The sequence below is a fragment of the Trichomonas vaginalis genome, chromosome I (genome assembly GCF_026262505.1).
Source record: "Trichomonas vaginalis G3 chromosome I, whole genome shotgun sequence".
NCBI lineage: Eukaryota > Parabasalia > Trichomonadida > Trichomonadidae > Trichomonas > Trichomonas vaginalis.
This window is the reverse complement of record NC_067203.1, coordinates 26384457-26402806: the sequence shown is the minus strand read 5'-3', so window position 1 is coordinate 26402806 and position 18350 is coordinate 26384457. Positions and strand designations below refer to the sequence as shown.

Sequence of the window (18350 nt, the reverse complement as noted above, 5' to 3'; positions counted from 1 at the left end):
AACTAGAGCAGGTTTCATTATGTTTGGATGTCCGACTGAGTTTAGTATAAACGATATGAGCTATAATACAAAACTTATATCTGGTTTTTACTACCAACGTTTCCTATAACAGGAAAAGGTGTCATACAAGGTTTGTCTGTTCCATTGACTTTAAGTACACCTATTTTATATATTGTTTCAAACTTAGGTTCAAAGTGCTATTCGAATGTCGACAGAAACTACTATGACCAAAAGATACTCATGCGTATAAACAACACTTTCTTGCTGGTTTGCCTATTGTTCATTCGAATGCAGAATTTTCAGCTTTAGTAAACTCAAACACTTTAGCAAACATAAACTTAACCTTAGTCGACGCAAACTTTGTTCCTGTAAAACTTTTATGTCCTATGTATTTGTCAATGACGGCAGAAAGTTTCGAATTGGAAGATGCAACTGGTGAAAGTATTACTACAAGAACAACTTCAACAACAAATAGCTCAAGAACAACAAATGCAACAAACAAAGTCAAGAATAAAAAAAATATTTTTTTTATTTTTATAAAAATGTACAGAATAGATGTTTCAGATTTTTATGACTTCCAAGCGTTCAGAAATATGTGTCCATTTCGAGACTATAACAAAGCAGTCGAGAATTTGAAACGTTTAGTCATTTATGTCGACTCTGCCCCAGAATGTTATGTCATGAAAGAATGGGATGTTGTCTTTAACAAACCAAGAGCAACCATAGTTTCAGAACAAGAATGTAGACAGAAACTTAAGAAAATAAAAGTCGTACAAGTTGGTATGAAGATGTTAGATGCTTGGGATATCTTATTGTCAAAGTTAGAAGATTTTTCAGTTCGTGGTATAAAGTTCTATACACCTTCTCCAAACTTCTATTCTATCTTCACTGGATATAAATACGAACAAGTAGAATGGAAAGAAAATGTTATAGAAGCTTGGTTAGACCATGTCAAAGAAATTATATGCAATGGAAACGAAAAGGTTTATGAGTATATCTTATGTTGGTTTGCAAACATCTTACAATATCCAAGTGCTAAAAATGAAACTGCTCTCATTATAATTGGAAAACAAGGAACTGGTAAGAACACATTCTTTACAGATATTTTGTGCAAACTGTTAGAGGGCTATTCGAACCCTAATATGACAAACTTAGAAAACATCTGCGGTAAATTTAACTCTTCAATAGAGAATATGAAACTTATAGTATGTAACGAACTTCAAAGTATAGATACAACAAAGGTTTTAAACTCAGATGCTTTGAAGAGTCTTATAACAGACAAAGTTGGAGTTGTTGAAAGAAAATATAAAGACCAAAGAGTTTGTGAAAATGTTGCAAACTTCATCATGGTTTCAAACAATGTTGTTCCGATGAAGTTAGAAAGTTCTGACAGAAGATATGTAGTTGTCAGAACGTCAGATTCTCATATGCAAGATACAGAATATTTTGACGACTTAGCAGAAACTTTGACACCTAACTTTTACAACCACTTGTTCTCATATTTCATGACATTAGATATTTCTAACTTCAATCCAAGACAAATTCCACATACCGAAGAAAGACAAACATTGTTAGAAGCAAACAAGAGTGTTTATGAACTGTTTATAGATGAGACTAACTTTGAGTGTTTAGATGAAAGGTCATTGTACGATTCATATAAACAATATTGTCAAGAGTATGGTTATATGGCAGCGTCTAAACGAACATTCTTGGCAAATGTCAAAAGTCTTTTAGACATACAGAACGGCGTATATACAAAGAAAAATTTTTCTGAGTAAATTTAAAAAAAATATTTTTTTATTTTATTTGAAATGTACGCTGAGTTTGTTGGAAAAGACCTAGATAACGAAAATAGATATGCGCTATTCTGGTTAGATTGTCCTTATGAAATGTATGAAAAAAAGGCTTTATATGAAGAATATAGAAAATATTGTCATGAAAACGATATAAGACTAAGCTCTAGAGAAAAATTCTATGCTGGTATAAAACATCTTTTCGAAGTTCGGAATGGCAAATATAGAAAGAAATAATTTTTATGAGTAAATTTTAAAAAAAATATTTTTTTATCCGATAGAAAAGATGACGAAATATATTTCAGTCAACAAGTATATGTCAGGAGTTAAAGAAGAACTAGACCCATTCACATATTTGAATGTTTACTTCTACCATTTTGAAAAGTCTACATTTGACAAAGTTTGGAACATTGCACCAGTTAAGTTTGCTATTGTGACTAAAAACGGTGCGAAATTTGAAGACTTAGACATAGAAGGTTTGTTAGCAGTCAAAGAAAGTTTTGACAGAAGGTTTTCAAACCTTAAAGAAGGCAAAGCATACAAACTTGTTATACCTTATGAACCAAAGAAAGCAGACGACTATGAATATTATGAGTCTAAGATAGTTGAAGTTCAAGGTAAATTGGGTAAAAAGATTTTAGAGTCTAAGCCAGTGTTTGCTCCTAAAGAGGAAGAGAACATTGACATTGACCCAGAAATGTTCTAAAAATAAAATTTTATTTTTACATGTCAAATTTCTTTTTCTCTGGAACTGGTTCAGGTTCTTTTTTCTCTTCTTCTACTTTCTTTTCTTTCTTCTCTCTCTTCTTCTTCTTTTCTGGTGGAGTTATGTCAAATTTCTCAGAACCATATTTATGTAAAAGTTCTTTGTCCTTTAATAGCTCTTCTATTCTGTTTCCTATTTCATCTTCAAGAACAGCGCATGTGTCTTCTTTGCATTCTAAGAACTTTTGTTGGACTTCATCTTTCCAATCGGTGTCATCTCTGTCAACAAGTCTGTCATTGACAAACTTAAAGACTTCTCTGCCTAATGTTTTATGGTTCTTGTCATATTCCCAGAAACAGAACTTTAGAACAAATTCACCTTTCTTGTTTACACTATGTAAGATTTTATGGTCGACAGATGTTTTGCTGTCAAAAAGTTTGTCTCGAATATAGATAGCGAAATCGCTAGACATTTTCTAAAAGATAAAAATTTTAATTTTTCTAAAAATATGTTAGAAAAAAAGTTTGCTGACATTGACAAAAAATTTGAGAATGTTTTGAAGAAGAACAAGAGGAAGTTGGAAAATGCTCAGATAAAACCATACATGACAAGTTCCTATTTGCTCAGAATGGTATAACAGGTCTAATTGCACCACCTGGGTCGGGTAAGACTTTCACTTATCTTAAAATGGCTGCACAACAACAAGAACTAGATGAGAAGAACCCATTCTATGAGTTAGTTGTCATTTGTAGTACTTCTGGTCAATTTGACCAAACCGTCAATTCGTTCAAAGATATTATAAAGAAGTCTAAGTTAGTATGTATAAAGGATACTGAGTTGTTAGATTGGATAAAGAAGTACCAAAGAAGAGTTTTGAAGTATAATGCTATAAATGAGTATATAAATTCTAAGTTTAAAGACCCAAATGAGGAAATGCAGAGAATATTAGAGAAGAAACACTTCAGAAACAAACAGAAAGAGATAGAATACATTTCGAAGAAATTGCAATCTTACGATTGGAAGACTTACCCTCACAGATGTCTTCTTATCTTAGATGACTTTGCTTCTCATCCTTTGTTAAAGAATAGAGAACAAGATATGTGTCGAATTCTTAAGAAGCTCAGACACTTTAACATCTCAGTTGTCATTTGTGTACAGACAGCAAAGAGTTTAAGTAAGGATGTTAAAAGAATACTTACTGACATTATACTTTTCCCCGGATTGTCCGAAGACGATTTCATGGAACTTATGAAAGAGTCCATGGCAGGTAAGTTTGACAGACATGAACTATGGGAGAAGTACAAAGTCATACAAGACCCTCATACTTCTTTCAGAATTCATATCTACGCAAACAAAGTTCAAATTGTAAAAAGTCAAGCTTGAAAAATAAAGAGTTTTGGCGACCAGGGTTTTTTCACTACTCGCTGTGCTTCACGATTTTCATGAGTTTTAGGCAAGGCCGGTAAAAGTCGGTCTAGAGAAATTTCACGATTTTCATACGGAATCTCTTCTCTCGGTTTTTCCGAGGGAAGCAAGCATATGCCATTTTACTCAGAATTTTGGTCATTTTTCAGTAAAAATAATGTTTATGTTAGAATGTTAGATCTAACATGTTTTCTAACATGTTTTCTAACATGGTCTAAAACATACAAAACTCATGAAATTTCATACGGAATTCAGTAAAAATAATGTTTATGTTAGAATGTTAGATCTAACATGTTTTCTAACATGTTTTCTAACATAACTATTTACAAGCGTTTTACATGGTATATGTTGCGATGGTTCATGACTCTAAACAATTTCGTAGCTTCTATTTCTTCACGAAGGATGTCAAAAGTTTTAACGATACCGAAAGTTTCTTTATACTTCTTCTTGACGTCAGATAGAAGGAAATCGTCAGCAGTTGGATAGTTTTTGTTCAGAAATTCTAACATGTTCATTTTATCTTCTGCTGGTTTTTCTGCTTCTTTCTTTAAATCTGCATAGTCGTTTCGCATACGTTCTATCTCTTTGACGGAGTAGTTATATTTCCTCATTGCTGCTTTACATTTTGAACATTGCGGGTTCATTTTTGCGTTATATTCTGAAACCTTACCTGCAAGTATGACCAAGGCGTCAATGGTTTTCTTCATCTCGAACATAGCGGGTTTTATTTGTTCGTTCCATACCTTACCCCTACTATCTTTATCTCTTATTTCCCAAACACATTTTGCAACTAATGAAACAAAGTTGTCGTAGGTCTTAAATTCTTCGGATTTGTAAAGGTCAGAGATGTTCTTATATACCATGTCGCAATCTTTGTCCATAACCTTATGGTTGCAATGAAAACCAAGGAATTCATAATTTACCTTTCGTATGAACTTCTTTATTTCTACTGAGTCAGTTGCTTTGACTTCTATTTCGTCAAATTCGGGAATGGTTAGTTTTTGTTGTTGGATTTCAGGCAATTTGGGTAAATGGTCAATAATGTCCTGCATTTCATAAAGATACTGTTCATTTGTTTCATCTTTCGCACTACAGTCTAAATTATTCGTTAACAATTCCTGCTTTATCTTCTGGATTTTTGTTTCGAAAGTATATGAAGAAGGAATGAAGTTTTTCATCTCTACTAACATTGACGTAGGATTCATGACTAACGAGTTTGGTGCTGTAGTTGTTTGAACTGTTGTTGTGCCGATTGTTGAAATCATGTTTTTATACAAAATAAAAAAAATAATAAAATAAAAAATAAAACTAATTTTATTTTTTATTTCGGGAAAATTCATGAAAATTCAAGAGTTTTAGACCATGTTAGAAAACGTGTTAGAAAACATGTTAGATCTAACATTCTAACATAAATTATATTTTTGGTGTAAATTTCATGAAAATTCAAGAGTTTTAGACCATGTTAGAAAACGTGTTAGAAAACATGTTAGATCTAACATTCTAACATAAATTATATTTTTGGTGTAAATTTCATGAAAATTCAAGAGTTTTAGACCATGTTAGAAAACGGTTTAATAGAAAAAGTGTTATTTTTTCATGTCCGAAGACTCGAAGGTGCAACACTTCCAAAATACCGACGAACTCAGAAGAGCAGCATGGCAGTATCTTCTTGACAACTTCTTTGAGTTCTCCAGGTACACCTTGGAAAATGCTGAAGAACTCCGACACAGAGAATTTGGAGAAATTGCACTCCAATACTACCTTGACAAACAAAGGGTAAACAAAGGGTAAAATAAGACTAAAAACTTAACGTTTAAAAAGTGACATTTTTATGAGCTCCGAGTCACCGAGAAAACTTGGTCAGATGTTAGCAGCTTACTTCCCTGAGGAGGATGGAAGCGTTACATACGTAAGGTTCAAAAACAACGAACCTGGAATTGCGTACCAAATTCGCAATTACATGACCATGGAAGAGTACGAAAGGTTTCTACAAGAGAAACCAGCTCTAAACAACTCAGAAAAGAAAGAATAAAAAGTTTAACTCGTAATTGTTTTTTTTTTACTTGTATGGGCAAGCTGCAAGAATGAAGTCGACTATCTCAGTCTTTGTCTTGACCAGTTGGACTGCTCTTGCGAGTACGTCTGTTTTGCGGTCTCCAGCTGGTGTCTGACCTTCGTAATTGCGCATGTTCTTGAGAGCTCCAACTGTAAATGGTTGTAGGATGAAGAGTCTCTCAGACTGCTTGAGGTAGTCGTCTCTGTCTTTGACCGAATCTGTGGTACGAGTCGAATCGGTCGATTTGAGGGAAGAGACTGAAAGCCTGTCATCTTCCATTGGAGCTGTAGCATACTCTTTGCGTAAGCGGTTCAGACCTTCTTCGAACTCTTGGTCTCTCTTCGATTGGGATTGAGATTGGAATTGGGGTGGAGGGTTTGACATGAACATCCAAGGGTTAGGGAAGTAAGGCATGGGTTGAGGTGGGTAGTTTGGAAAGCCTTGTGGTGGGTAGTAACCTTGAGGTGGGTAGTAACCTTGAGGTGGAAATTGGTAGTAATTCGGAGGTCCTTGTTGGAACTGAGGTTGCTGTGGGTAGCCTTGTGGAGGTGGAACCTGTTGTGGTGCTGGAGCATGCTGTTCTTCTGGCTGTGGAACGGGTTCAGTAGGTGGGACGTCGGACATTCGTTTGTGTCTTAACCGTCTTTGTTCTGAAACAATATAATATTGTCTTGAAAAAGTACAACATTGTCTTGAATAAGTACAATATTGTCTTGAAAAAGTACAACATTGTCTTGAAAAAGTACAACATTGTTCTGAAAAAGTTCAACATTGTCTTGAAAAAGTACAACATTGTCTTGAAAAAGTACAACATTGTTCTGAAAAAGTTCAAGACTTGTTCTGAAAAAGTACAGCTGTCCTCAAATTTGAGAGACATTGTTCTGAAAAAGTACAATATTGTCTTGAAAAAGTACAACATTGTCTTGAAAAAGTACAACATTGTCTTGAAAAAGTACAACATTGTCTTGAAAAAGTACAACATTGTCTTGAAAAAGTACAATATTGTACTGACTCAGTATGGAGCTTGACCCCTTAGACGAAGCAATTTATCTAATTGAGGTAAATGAAACCGTGAAGGAATATCTCAGCAAGTGCAAACCAAGCAAGTCCATTGGCTTCTGGTTGTCCAAGAATAGTGTCTTAAAGTTGGAAATTGAAACAGGTGTTGCAATTCAAGTTCCAGAAGGCACTGCATTCGATGATATTAAGGATGTGAAGAAAGAAGCCCTCTTGAAGTTCTTCATGAAACGTCCTTGGATACTACTTCCATATCGTGAGAGCCCAATTCCACGAATTACACAAATTCTCAGAGCACTACTTCACTACTCTGGTCAGCCGTTCTACATAACCTGTGAAGGCGACATCCAACCAGTTCAGTAAACATCTCATTTTAACTTCACTTTTTTTATGTTTTTACTCACACTCGTACTCACCAGGTATGAGTACAACTATTTCAACTGTGAACCTTGTATTGACAGGTCTTCCTGCAAATGCAAGTTCGGTCAATACACAATTTATGGTGGCAAGAAAGACAGTGGGGAATGTTATTCTGACATCTGTTGTTGCGCTCGAGAGAGAATTGAAATTCCAGAGCCACCTCCCCCAAGAACTCCAACAAGAACTCCAACAAGAACTCCAACAAGAACTCCAACAAGAACTCCAACAAGAACTCTCAAGTTGCCAAAGACTCATGTGAAGAAGAAGCCTTCTGGTAAGTTTCTTATAGCCATATACATGGCACGCTTTGAGTAAAAACATTTTTTTCATTTTTTGAATGAAGCAAGTTAAATTCGTCCCACACCAATCTCAATGGACCGATGAAGAGTTTCAAGCCATGGTTGAAGGCGTTGAGAACGACATAGACGGCGAACTTGAAGGAGCTCAAACCACAATTGCAACCAAAATTGCAGAAGTCAAGGAACAAATAGCTCCACTTAAAGCTACCAAAGCTACTCTTGACCTCATGGATACTTACCGTTTAGAAGTAAAGAGTGGAATAAGACAATTAAAATTAAAACTTCTAAACTACGAAGCTATACTCCAAAAGTTAGCAGAAATGAGAAGACTTTACCAGAGCTACTTACATGTAAGGGACTTACCTTCAAGCAGTCCGACCAAAGATGAATTTTCTGACATTGTCCCAATTTTGTCCGAAAGTCAGCTCAGATGTTTCGAACTGCTCCCAACATATCCAGAATATGAACGTTTGCCTGAACTCTTCCGCAATCTCAAAAAACGTTTTTTGGTTCTCATGTTCGAAACTTTTATCGGAAGAGACAACAACACAGGAAATAAACTTCTTCGTATATGTTTTGTCGAGACTTCTTCGTCAATGAGTGTAAATGACCCAAAATATATTTTAGGGTAGAAGGTTAGATCTAACCTGTTTTCTACCCTCATTTCTACCCCATATGTCCTTACTGAAAAAAGTATGTGTTCCATATGTCATTTTACTCAGAATTTTACTCAGAATTCAAGAGTTTTGTGTGTTTTCTACGATGGTAGAAAAGAGGTTAGAAATGAGGTTAGATCTAACCATCTACCCTAAAATATATTTTTATTGAATTCAGCAACAGAATTCAAGAGTTTTGTGTGTTTTCTACGATGGTAGAAAAGAGGTTAGAAATGAGGTTAGATCTAACCATCTACCCTAAAATATATTTTTCAATACTTTTTCAGCACTTTTCCGTAGTTGTATATGAAAGACAATTCGGGATGAAATTTCTTCATCTGATATATTCCTACCAGCGTTTGTAAAGATATAGTCTAACGGTTTTGTATCTGCTGCTTTTGTTCTTTGTTTTTCAACCTGAAGCATTTCAAATAAAATAAAAATATACTGTTTTAAAAACGTTTTAAAATGGTATGCCATATAGCTTCTTGAATTTGTTGAGAAATATATGAACGTGTTTTCCATCTGTATCTCTAGTGTTTACATAAGCATAGCCCGCCTTAGTAAAACATACTTGTAATTTTCTATAGTTTACGCCGGTATAAAGGTAGAAAGAGTCCTGTTCTTCGCTATAGTAGTAAAACTCAAACGTATGCTTACCATAGTCTGTAATTTCAATTGCTTCATCTTCTAGTTCGTCGACAAATTCGAATACAATATCTCTAAATTTGCCTATGTTCTTACTGTTTTCAGAACAAGTGACCCAGCGTAAGTTTTCAAGTCTATTGTCGTTTCTTATATGGTTTATGTGGTCTACAAAAGGTAGATTGTTAGGATTCGGTATAAAATGAGTTGCAATGACAACATGTTTAAAATAGTGTTTTCCACCAATCCTCATCCTAGCATATCCGTCATTTTGCTCCCATTCGCTTAAAACTCTTTTTGTCTTTTTGTTTCTGACTTCAAATGACTCACAACAGTGAATTTCATATTTCTCATCTAACAAACAAGTTTCCCAACGGTCTGTTCAACAAAACCCAGCGTACATTTCAAATAAAATAAAAAAAATATTTTTTTGAAAAATATACTGTTTTCCTTTTACTTTACATAACCTCCTGCTACCATAAGTCTTTGACGCCAACCCATACCAGCTAATGAAGGTTGACTTGGTTTAGTTTGGAAACTAAACTTTGGTTTTGGTTTATCTTCAGTTTTTGGCTCACCTTCTTCTATCGGTTTTTCGTCACTTTTTGGTTCACCTGACTTTACTTCACTTGCAGGTATGGTTGTGTCGTCAACATCTTCATAAATATCATATGCCATTTGTTTTTGTTTTCCTTTCAACTTTTTGTGTTTGTTGTAAAGTTTAGAATATTTTGACTCTAAGTCAATGAGATGTTCTATAATGAACTGTTGGTCAGTGAAGAATACCTTCCATCTGTTGTCTCGAAAGCTCCTTCAGACTTCAATATTTTATTTGTGAGAGTCTGTTTCTTTTTTGAGATACTAGCCGTTCCATTTCTATGAAAAGTGACTTTATAGTTAGGGTTTGTATTTCCAGACCTGGCACTTTCTATTATTGAATTTTTCTCTTCATCTGTAAGTTCTTTGACAGGTTTTGACAATGGTTCTGAACTTTTTGTTTGTGGTGTCAAATCTACCGTTTCAACTTCTTCGGTCATTTCATCTCAGTAAAAAATTTTAGTTTGTTTTGTTTTCAACTGGTTGTTTAGGTTTTTTAAGTCGGTCTAAAACTTCCTGAGGTATAGGAAGAACTTGACAAACACGTGGTTGTGTAACTGCTGGAAGTCGACAAATCCATCTTGAACCCATTTGTCTCAATGCTGTATTGTTCATTTCATCTCAGTAAAAAATTTTACATTCCCCACGTTGAGGTGGTTGCGGTTGGTTGTTGTTTACCCATTGTTGTGCATGGTTATATCCTCTGTTAAAGAATCTTTCACCTTGGTCCATGTAGTGCCCTGCTTGGTTATAGTAGTCATTTGCTTTGTTATAGTAGTTTCCTGCTTGTCTTCCTACATTGTCCATCCATCCTTGAACTTTTCCTCTTGTTTCAGGATTTGGAATAAGATTTGCTGCATCTCGTGCTACATCCCAACCTTTCTGTACAGTTTGTATAATAGGTTGTGCTTTCTCTTTAAGTATACCTAATGTACTCAAAATCTTCCTTCCAACTCCAAATACACCTCTAGCTATTGTTCCCACTGCGGGCAAAAATCTGGATGCAACTCCTGCTAATGCGCCAAATAAACCCATTTCTTATGGGTTAAAAAATGACGAATCCAAACAAGGACCCCTATGTTTCTAAAGCGACAAAGAAAGCACTCATGGTAAAAATCTTTAGTTCAACACCAAATGCTTGGTTTATGGATATCTTGGAAAACATTCCGAGGTATAGAGAAGATGGACCACCATACTGGCTAATATTTGTCGGTCAAAACACAAGATACTGTGAAGCCATACCATTACAGTCCAAAAATATTTTAGATGTGAAAACTGCTTTGACAATATTCGTTGACAAATACCATCCAACAAAACTGACATCTGACTGTGAAAGTTCTTTCAAATCAGACGATATTAAAAACTATCTGCGTTCAAAAAATGTAAACCAATATTTCATTGTCGACCAAAACCATTCTGCTCTTGGTGTCATTGACAGTTGTATAAAAATCTTAAGAGACTTAAACCAACCACAAGGTGGTGAGGTAGATGAAATGTCATATGACGACAAATATAGACACTTCTCCATGGCAAAGATGAGACAAGTTTTAAATATTTACAATAGCCGTAAACAAAAAGGTTTGGGAAACCACTCCCCCGAAGAAATGAAAAACAACCCCGACTTAGAGAAAGACTATATATTTAATAGTTTAGTCAAAAGAGACAAACAAGAAAGAATGCCAGGCTTCAAACTTAAGAAAGGTGACAAAGTAAAAATAGAAATACCTAAACGCGACCCATATGAAAATACTATTGACTATGACAACAATGGGAACTCGACAGGTACTCACGTTCGTGTTCGTAAAAATAGAAGAAAGTATACAAGAGAATATTATGAAGTTTTAGGCAAACATGGCAAAATGTACAGACTGCAAGCAGAAGATAAAACGACTATTGTCAGACCTCGTTTCAAACTTGTCAAAGTTCAAGGTGGTATACTTTCAAAGACAGTTCCTAACAAATATAAGACAACTCCTGACGAATATGCTAAAGAAGTTGAAAATGACGACTAAGCATTTCTATACCATGCACAAACTGTCATGTAAGGTGGCATGTATTTTTTACCTAGTCCTGTAGATGTTGTTGTAAAAGTATGTTGGTGGTTTCCTCCTGGTTCAGTTTGTCGAAAAGTCTTTTTTGCTGAATGGTTATAATCTGGAGATAAAACGTCATAGCCAGCTTCATACTCTGAGTTGTATAATGGGTGGTCTCTTAATGAGTGGCTATGGTCGCCAGAAAAGTTTGTTGTACCAGAATGACTATGTGGTGGCAAGTTGTCGACAGATATCGTTTTACTTCCACCTGTTTTCTTTGGAGTGTGTGCACAATACAAAAAACTTTCGAGTATTTGAGTCCAAGTTCCAAAACCAAGTACTACTTCTGGTCTGGTAGAGTTCATTGACGTATAAATAGAACCAACTGGGTAAATGGTTTGAAGTATTTCTGTCTTTAATGTTTGAAGCTCTGTTTTGTCTGCTTTCTTGTCATATAAATCTTGAGCAGTGAATTTAACTTTATTTTCATCCTCCATGACATAAACATCTCTACATCTAATGTATCTCATCGTTGTTATGTCTTCTTCCGATGTTAAACCTTGTGGAAAGTTAGGAGGTTTCCAATATATTGCATCCCCACCAGTTTCTTCAACCGTTCCTTCAATATTTTCTATACCAACAGTTGCGAAGAAGCTATGTGTATGTCCAACGTCACTTTTCCTGTTTAAGGTTTCTTGTAAGTTTGTAATATTTGCAATGGTATGTGTATGAGTCTTTTTAGAATATTCTTTGTCAGCTCTTGTCACTTCACTTGACATTTTATTGTCAACATATGTTTTGTCTGCTAGTTCAGGATGAGTATGTTCTTTCGTTGCATATGTTGCATCTGCTCTGTCATGTTCTTCTTGAACTTTTTCAATGACATACTCTTTGTCAGCTTTGTTGTCAATATCTGCCTTCAAAAGAAGTTCATCTATAGGTTTCTCGTTTAAAGTTCTTTTTGTTGGATTTATACAAACAGTATGGTTCTTACTGTCTTGAAACAGAAACTCATCTGTCATTGGGTTTATCGTCAGTTTTAAGTTTCCTTCTTTCAATGACTCAGATATCTTAGAATAGTTTGAAAAGTTTGTTGTGTTCTTATTTAGAGCTTGCATAATGAGTTGTCGGTGTTGTATTTCTCTCATAGACGCTGTTTCATTTGACATTTTTATTCTAGATAAAATATGCTTCCAATAGAAAAAGAAAATTCAAGAGTTGCTACAACTAAACCATTAGATGAACTTTTTACTAATGTCGGTCAAAAGTTTGAGACAGAGACCGTAAAGCATGAAGGCTATCGTTTTGACTACCCATTAAGATGGCTAAGAGACCCATCTGTCACAAAAGCTATTGGCTTTCGTAGAATGAAGTTTGTGTCTGTAGAAGATAAAAGTTTTCCATTTATTGTAAGGTTTCATATAGATTATATATCTGAAGGGAAACGAAAAATGTGGGAAGAAATTGAGCTAATACAAGTTGACCTTTCATCTTCTCTACAGACTGCGTTAAAAAATATAGAAGATAAAATAAATTCATGTTATGCAAAATATGCTGATGAATATGCAAATACGAGAGCACACTTTATGTGAGAATTGTATATGACAAACAAAATTCACAAGTGTCATTTCAAATCTACGAAGACAATCCAAAGAAAGACGAACAAATATATACAGAATTCACTGCAATGTCATGGTATTATTTGCAAAGAATGTTAAATCAGAAAGTCGAACTTCCTTTAGCAAATATTTACAGTCGATATGCAAGAGATGAACCATATTTATTTAAAGATGTTTTCGACCCAGCTGCTATTATAGTTCATGCTTCATTTTCTGGTGCACAAAACTTTTTTTATGCTTGGCAAATGACTTTTACGAAAAACCTACAAAGTTATATGAACCACCAAGTGGAAGTATTTCAGACTTTCAAGTATGGTTTACTACAGATGGAAGAAAAAGAATAATTCCATTATACCATGCGTTTTACTTAGAACTTAGTTTCATATACAACTACTATCGAACGGTAAAAATATAATTTTTTAATACGGTTGAGGTGTTGGATTTGGTTGCCAACTAGACTGTGGTGCAGGTTCAGGCTGTTGTATAACAGGAGCTTGCTCTTCTGGTTCAGGGTCTTTAGGTATAATACCAACAAACTGACCTACTCTTTTACCAATATTTTTGACACCGTTCCAAATTCCTCTTCCTACGGTTTTTATTCCATTCCATATACCTCTTCCAACATTTCGAAAGAAGTTTCCTATCTTACTGAAGAAACCCATTTTACTATATGTAAAAATCTAATGTCCGCCTAGTCTCTTACGTTTCCTGTTGATTCCATAGCATTCTTTAACTGGAGCTCATACATTCTGTTTCTCCTCTGGTAGAAAACATATTCTGGGTCAACTCCTGTGTTCGCGTCATCTGCATAAAGTTGTTTATATCCCACTTCAGGGTTTGTATAAAACTCTTTCCATCTCATATTTGCATACCATGGTGGCAAACCTAACGCAGCGTCATTTGACATGCAGTTTGCATTTGTACATCTGTTGGCACTTGACCATAGTTTGCCATTGCAGTTTGTATTTAACTTCATTTGGAATATTCTCTGGGTTTGGTTGTCCAGTTGCTGTGCATTCGCTAAGTTCTGTGAGTCCATTTAATATTAGATAAAAATATCTCTTACGAGTACATATGCTGAACATTTGCAGGCATTGGTTCATCTTCATATTCTCTATATCTTTCTGCCACGTCAAATAAGTAAATGACACAATGGAAAAAACCTAAAACAAGTAGTCCTATTTCAAACCACATTTACTTACAATAAAATTTCTTTGTTATGACACTTTCTCCAGTTTATAGGACCTCTCTCATATTCTATCTTATCGTATCTAAACTCATAGTCATGTATGTCCTCTAACCATCTCATGACACTTTCCAAACCACTTTTATCGGATGTAAAGTAAAAGCATGGATGGTTATGTAAAACGTCTAAAGTTTCTAAAGAGTCTCTCAAAGTCCAGTCTACTTGGTATTGAAAATCCCATGTGTTATAGAACGGCGGGTCCACTATAAAGAAAACATTTTCCTTTTTTTATATTTTTCATACAACTCTGTCCAATGACATCTCACAAACTCTATACCCTCAATATATTTTTCTATGTTCTCTTTGAAAACATTTGTATAGTTAAGATATAAAACTTTTGACATAAGTGTTTCAATGTCATGAACTCTTATAGCACCACTATATAATAGTCTAGCAGATATACTATCCCAGTCAATATACTCTGCCTTTTTCAAAACCTCTCTGACAGTATTTTTCTTATCTAATGGTATACGTTCCATCTTACCTATAGGTATCTTTTCTTTTAACTCTTTCAATATTTTGTTAGTGTCTGGAATATGTTTGAGACGGTTCATATAGTTGTCGAAGTCATTGCATATAATCTTTGAGTCTGGGAATATTGTATGGCACAAATGGGATATATAGAAACTTCCACCGAACAAATCTACAAATGTTAGACCATTCGGTAGTTTCTTAAGTTCTCTCAATAGAATATCTTTACATCTACTCTTATTTCCAAAGAAGGGTAACGGTGGTTTTGTAAAATTCATTTTATATATATAATAAAAATGTTTTTACCTGAAAAGTGACAGAAAAGTGACAAAACATGAAAACATATATAATTTGTGAAAAGCTCCTGGAAGCCCTCCGAATAAAAACTTCATTTATACTAAACATCTTCAGGGCTAGAGGGCACGAAGTGCCTGGAAGCCCCACTACCTTTTTTTTTTTTTTTTTTTTTTTTTTATTTCAACATTTAGTTTCTTAAAAACTCTATTTTTTGTTCTCTCTCTCAATTTTCAAAAGTCATTAGTTTTGCATTACTTTATTTAAAATATAATTAACATTGGATAAAAACATTTATTCTAATGCCATTTTGGATCAATCTTATGATATTTCAAATCTTTTAAAATACACTCATTCATAACAAATAGTTGCCCTAGACATATGCGTAACCTCTGTGTACGATATTCCAACACCTTACGACCTGTATGCAAGTTTTTAATTATTGAATAAAAAAACAACAACATACCGTACTTCGAGTATAAAACATGTATACCCTATAAAAACAAAAATTAGGACATATTTGATTTATGATTTCTTTTCACAAATCGAAATTTTGATCTCTCAATTTTAAACATTTTTCAAAAAAAACTTATAAATATATTTCTTATTGTATAATATTGAAAAATAAATCATCATGGATGAATATTACTAGTACTTCAGAATTATTTATTTTTTCGATCTAAATATAGAAATAATATCTACTCTATATAAAAATAACAATTATTTAATTTTATTGAAATTTTTATTATTTGATTAATATATTTTATGTGATATCTTAAATAGCAATAAAAACTACACCACATAGTTATTCTAGGGTACCTTCATCTACTTCTAGAATTATAGGCTCTGGATTCGAATCTATGGTGCGCTATTGATAAAGTAAATTTCTCCATAGGCCCCCAAAAAAATTGACAACCCAGGAATTATAGGGTATTAGTTAAAATCAATAAAGTCATCCAAAGAAAATATTTAGTTTTTGATAGTTTTGTATTCGTTAATCAATATGTAGAAATATTTATTGTTTTTATAGTCTGCTAAAGACTATTTTCTAATTTATACATATTCACTATCATAATCGCTATCATAATCGCTATCATAATCGTTATCAGAATAAGAACTGGAATATCGCCTCTTCTTATGATGACTTTTATGCTTATGATGATTACTATGCTTATGATGAGATTCCTCTGGTTTCTTGCAGCTAACTGCAATAATAATAACAATGATAATAACAACAAGAGCTGCGCCTCCAATAATGATGTAAAGCTTGTATTTCTCCCAAATTCCAGATCCTCCTTCTTCAGAACCATCAGGACTAACTGGTGTAGCTGATGGTCCAGGAGCTTGTGATGCCTGGTAGATTCCTTCTGGTGCAATATCTGGACCTGGACCTTGATCAATATCACTTAAATGCTGAACATTAGTAATGAATGGATTCTTTTTGAATTTCATTTCATATAACTTAACTGTTCTGCAAAATCTCTCCGGATCAACACAAAAAACTGCAAATTTTGTACCATCAGTATCATTATATAGATATCCTGGATCTGTTTCTTTAGTACACTTATGCTTTTTACCATTGATATCAAATGTAACAGAAGAATATCCATCACACGTATAAACGTAACAATTAGAAATACCAGGTAGAGCAGCTTGTCCGTTTGAACATGATACTGATGGGCTAAAGATAGCCATAAAATCAAAAATATCACTATTTCCAATATAATCAAGATTCTTTGGATTGTAAAATGAAACATAATTACAATACACATCATATTGGTCCTCTTGTCCACAGCGAGCATCTGTTGTATTTGCAATCATTGGAACTACGCTTATGGTTTTGTAGTCAAACCATGTTATGCTTGGATTTTGTTTATCAATAAGGTAATATTTCGGGAAAGTTAATTGTGGTGGACCAATGGCAAAGTTTTCGATTGGTTTTCCGTTGATTGATTCAGGATTTCCCCATATCATTGGAGATGCCTTTCTATAATCAACTTTATAATTACCTGTATCCAAAAGAACTGCTAATGTTGCATCTGTTAATTTATTAAATGGTACTCTGTCATCATATTCAGGACCCATATTAACACCAATCATCAGATCTTCTATCAGAATTCTGGCTTCTAAATGACTACCACTTGTTCCATCCCCTCCCCCATTTTCAAATTCAATACCCGCTGGACATTCTATGCCTTCATCACCAACAAATTTATCAACGCCATAACGATTCTTTGCATAAATGTGAGCATATGGTGTTGTTAAGAAGGTCATTTCCTTACCCAGCTTTTTGAGAGTGCAGTTAAAACTTTTATGTGGTGTATTATCTCCTATTGGATGGTAATGTTGATATAGACTTGAATGATATGCTAAAATATGTAATGTTTCATGCAAAAATGTGTTAAAGTCATACCTCTTACTGGATGTTTCGCTTTGAATCGAGTTTGGAGCCCTAAACATGTTACAAATGATAAACCCTTGGATAGGACGATGAGAATTTGAGTCAACCTGTAATGGTGCAGCAGCAGCTAGGACAGCCGAGTTTTTTCCAAAAGGTCTACTAAGGACTGTGATAACCAAGTCGATATCTTCTGCTGTTGTATCTGATGGATATTCAAAGTTTTGTGGAAATCCTTGTAATGTGAATTTTTCAGTTAATCTTTGAACATATAATAGGTCAGTATAAAAGTTTTTTACATTTTCAAGTGTACCTTTTATATTTTTCAACTTTTCGCGTGTAACGAGTTCATCACTTTCACATTCATGTGCTTCACCATCAACTGTAAATATTTGTTGACCTACATAATTGCACATATTATCATCTGTATATGAACCATCGACAAATCTATAATCAAATGCTATCCTGATTTTTTCGAATGGTTGATTGCCGAGAACTTTTCTTGATTTTGTTGCATTGTTCTCTATTAGCTTAACATTTTTTGTTATCTCTCCATTCATACATCTATGTATTTTAGGAAATTCCTCTGCAAAAAGTAGTAATGTCAACATTAAAATAATAGAAAAACTTCGATTCGATTCTCAATTTTTTTGAATGTATAGGGTGTCCAAAGGT

At 34.1% G+C, this 18350-nt stretch overlaps 10 protein-coding genes and 4 pseudogenes across 14 annotated transcripts, besides 4 other annotated features; 7 read left to right on the top strand and 7 right to left on the bottom strand.

Annotated features, from left to right (window-relative positions):
* Window positions 1-15461: part of a mobile genetic element that runs on past the window's edge.
* On the top strand, window positions 681-1778 carry TVAGG3_1053860 (uncharacterized protein; the record flags this gene model as incomplete). The annotated part of the gene is made up of 1 exon (XM_051255827.1): window positions 681-1778. One exon carries the CDS (start codon window positions 681-683, stop codon window positions 1776-1778), a length of 1098 nt encoding a protein of 365 aa, XP_051081401.1.
* TVAGG3_1053850 (protein of unknown function, DUF4108 family) lies at window positions 2080-2499 on the top strand (the record flags this gene model as incomplete). Its single annotated transcript, XM_051255826.1, has 1 exon — window positions 2080-2499. One exon carries the CDS (start codon window positions 2080-2082, stop codon window positions 2497-2499), a length of 420 nt encoding a protein of 139 aa, XP_051081400.1.
* On the bottom strand, window positions 2516-2827 carry TVAGG3_1053840 (annotated as a pseudogene). The gene has a single exon. A coding segment is annotated over exon 1 (312 nt).
* On the top strand, window positions 3008-3448 carry TVAGG3_1053830 (annotated as a pseudogene). The gene has a single exon. A coding segment is annotated over exon 1 (441 nt).
* Window positions 4248-5189, bottom strand: TVAGG3_1053820 (organellar and viral DNA polymerase type B; the record flags this gene model as incomplete). The annotated part of the gene is made up of 1 exon (XM_051255825.1): window positions 4248-5189. One exon carries the CDS (start codon window positions 5187-5189, stop codon window positions 4248-4250), a length of 942 nt encoding a protein of 313 aa, XP_051081399.1.
* On the top strand, window positions 5756-5956 carry TVAGG3_1053810 (uncharacterized protein; the record flags this gene model as incomplete). The annotated part of the gene is made up of 1 exon (XM_051255824.1): window positions 5756-5956. One exon carries the CDS (start codon window positions 5756-5758, stop codon window positions 5954-5956), a length of 201 nt encoding a protein of 66 aa, XP_051081398.1.
* Window positions 5984-6604, bottom strand: TVAGG3_1053800 (uncharacterized protein; the record flags this gene model as incomplete). Its single annotated transcript, XM_051255823.1, has 1 exon — window positions 5984-6604. The coding sequence occupies one exon, from the start codon at window positions 6602-6604 to the stop codon at window positions 5984-5986; it is 621 nt and encodes a 206-aa protein (XP_051081397.1).
* Window positions 6998-7360, top strand: TVAGG3_1053790 (uncharacterized protein; the record flags this gene model as incomplete). The annotated part of the gene is made up of 1 exon (XM_051255822.1): window positions 6998-7360. One exon carries the CDS (start codon window positions 6998-7000, stop codon window positions 7358-7360), a length of 363 nt encoding a protein of 120 aa, XP_051081396.1.
* TVAGG3_1053780 (uncharacterized protein) lies at window positions 7388-7732 on the top strand (the record flags this gene model as incomplete). Its single annotated transcript, XM_051255821.1, has 1 exon — window positions 7388-7732. One exon carries the CDS (start codon window positions 7388-7390, stop codon window positions 7730-7732), a length of 345 nt encoding a protein of 114 aa, XP_051081395.1.
* Window positions 7755-8316, top strand: TVAGG3_1053770 (annotated as a pseudogene). The gene has a single exon. A coding segment is annotated over exon 1 (562 nt).
* On the bottom strand, window positions 9471-10054 carry TVAGG3_1053760 (annotated as a pseudogene). The gene has a single exon. A coding segment is annotated over exon 1 (584 nt).
* Window positions 10074-10229, bottom strand: TVAGG3_1053750 (uncharacterized protein; the record flags this gene model as incomplete). Its single annotated transcript, XM_051255820.1, has 1 exon — window positions 10074-10229. One exon carries the CDS (start codon window positions 10227-10229, stop codon window positions 10074-10076), a length of 156 nt encoding a protein of 51 aa, XP_051081394.1.
* TVAGG3_1053740 (phage tail repeat-like family) lies at window positions 11623-12816 on the bottom strand (the record flags this gene model as incomplete). Its single annotated transcript, XM_001299914.2, has 1 exon — window positions 11623-12816. One exon carries the CDS (start codon window positions 12814-12816, stop codon window positions 11623-11625), a length of 1194 nt encoding a protein of 397 aa, XP_001299915.2.
* Window positions 15361-15461: a terminal%2Cinverted (terminal inverted repeat of Maverick-3 transposon ID:TVAGG3_1053730).
* Window positions 15462-16330: 869 nt separating this feature from the next.
* Window positions 16331-18286, bottom strand: TVAGG3_1053720 (regulation of choline O-acetyltransferase protein; the record flags this gene model as incomplete). Its single annotated transcript, XM_001299915.1, has 1 exon — window positions 16331-18286. One exon carries the CDS (start codon window positions 18284-18286, stop codon window positions 16331-16333), a length of 1956 nt encoding a protein of 651 aa, XP_001299916.1.
* A 48-nt stretch (window positions 18287-18334) lies between these two features.
* Window positions 18335-18350: part of a mobile genetic element that runs on past the window's edge.
* Window positions 18335-18350: part of a terminal%2Cinverted (terminal inverted repeat of Mariner transposon ID:TVAGG3_1053700) that runs on past the window's edge.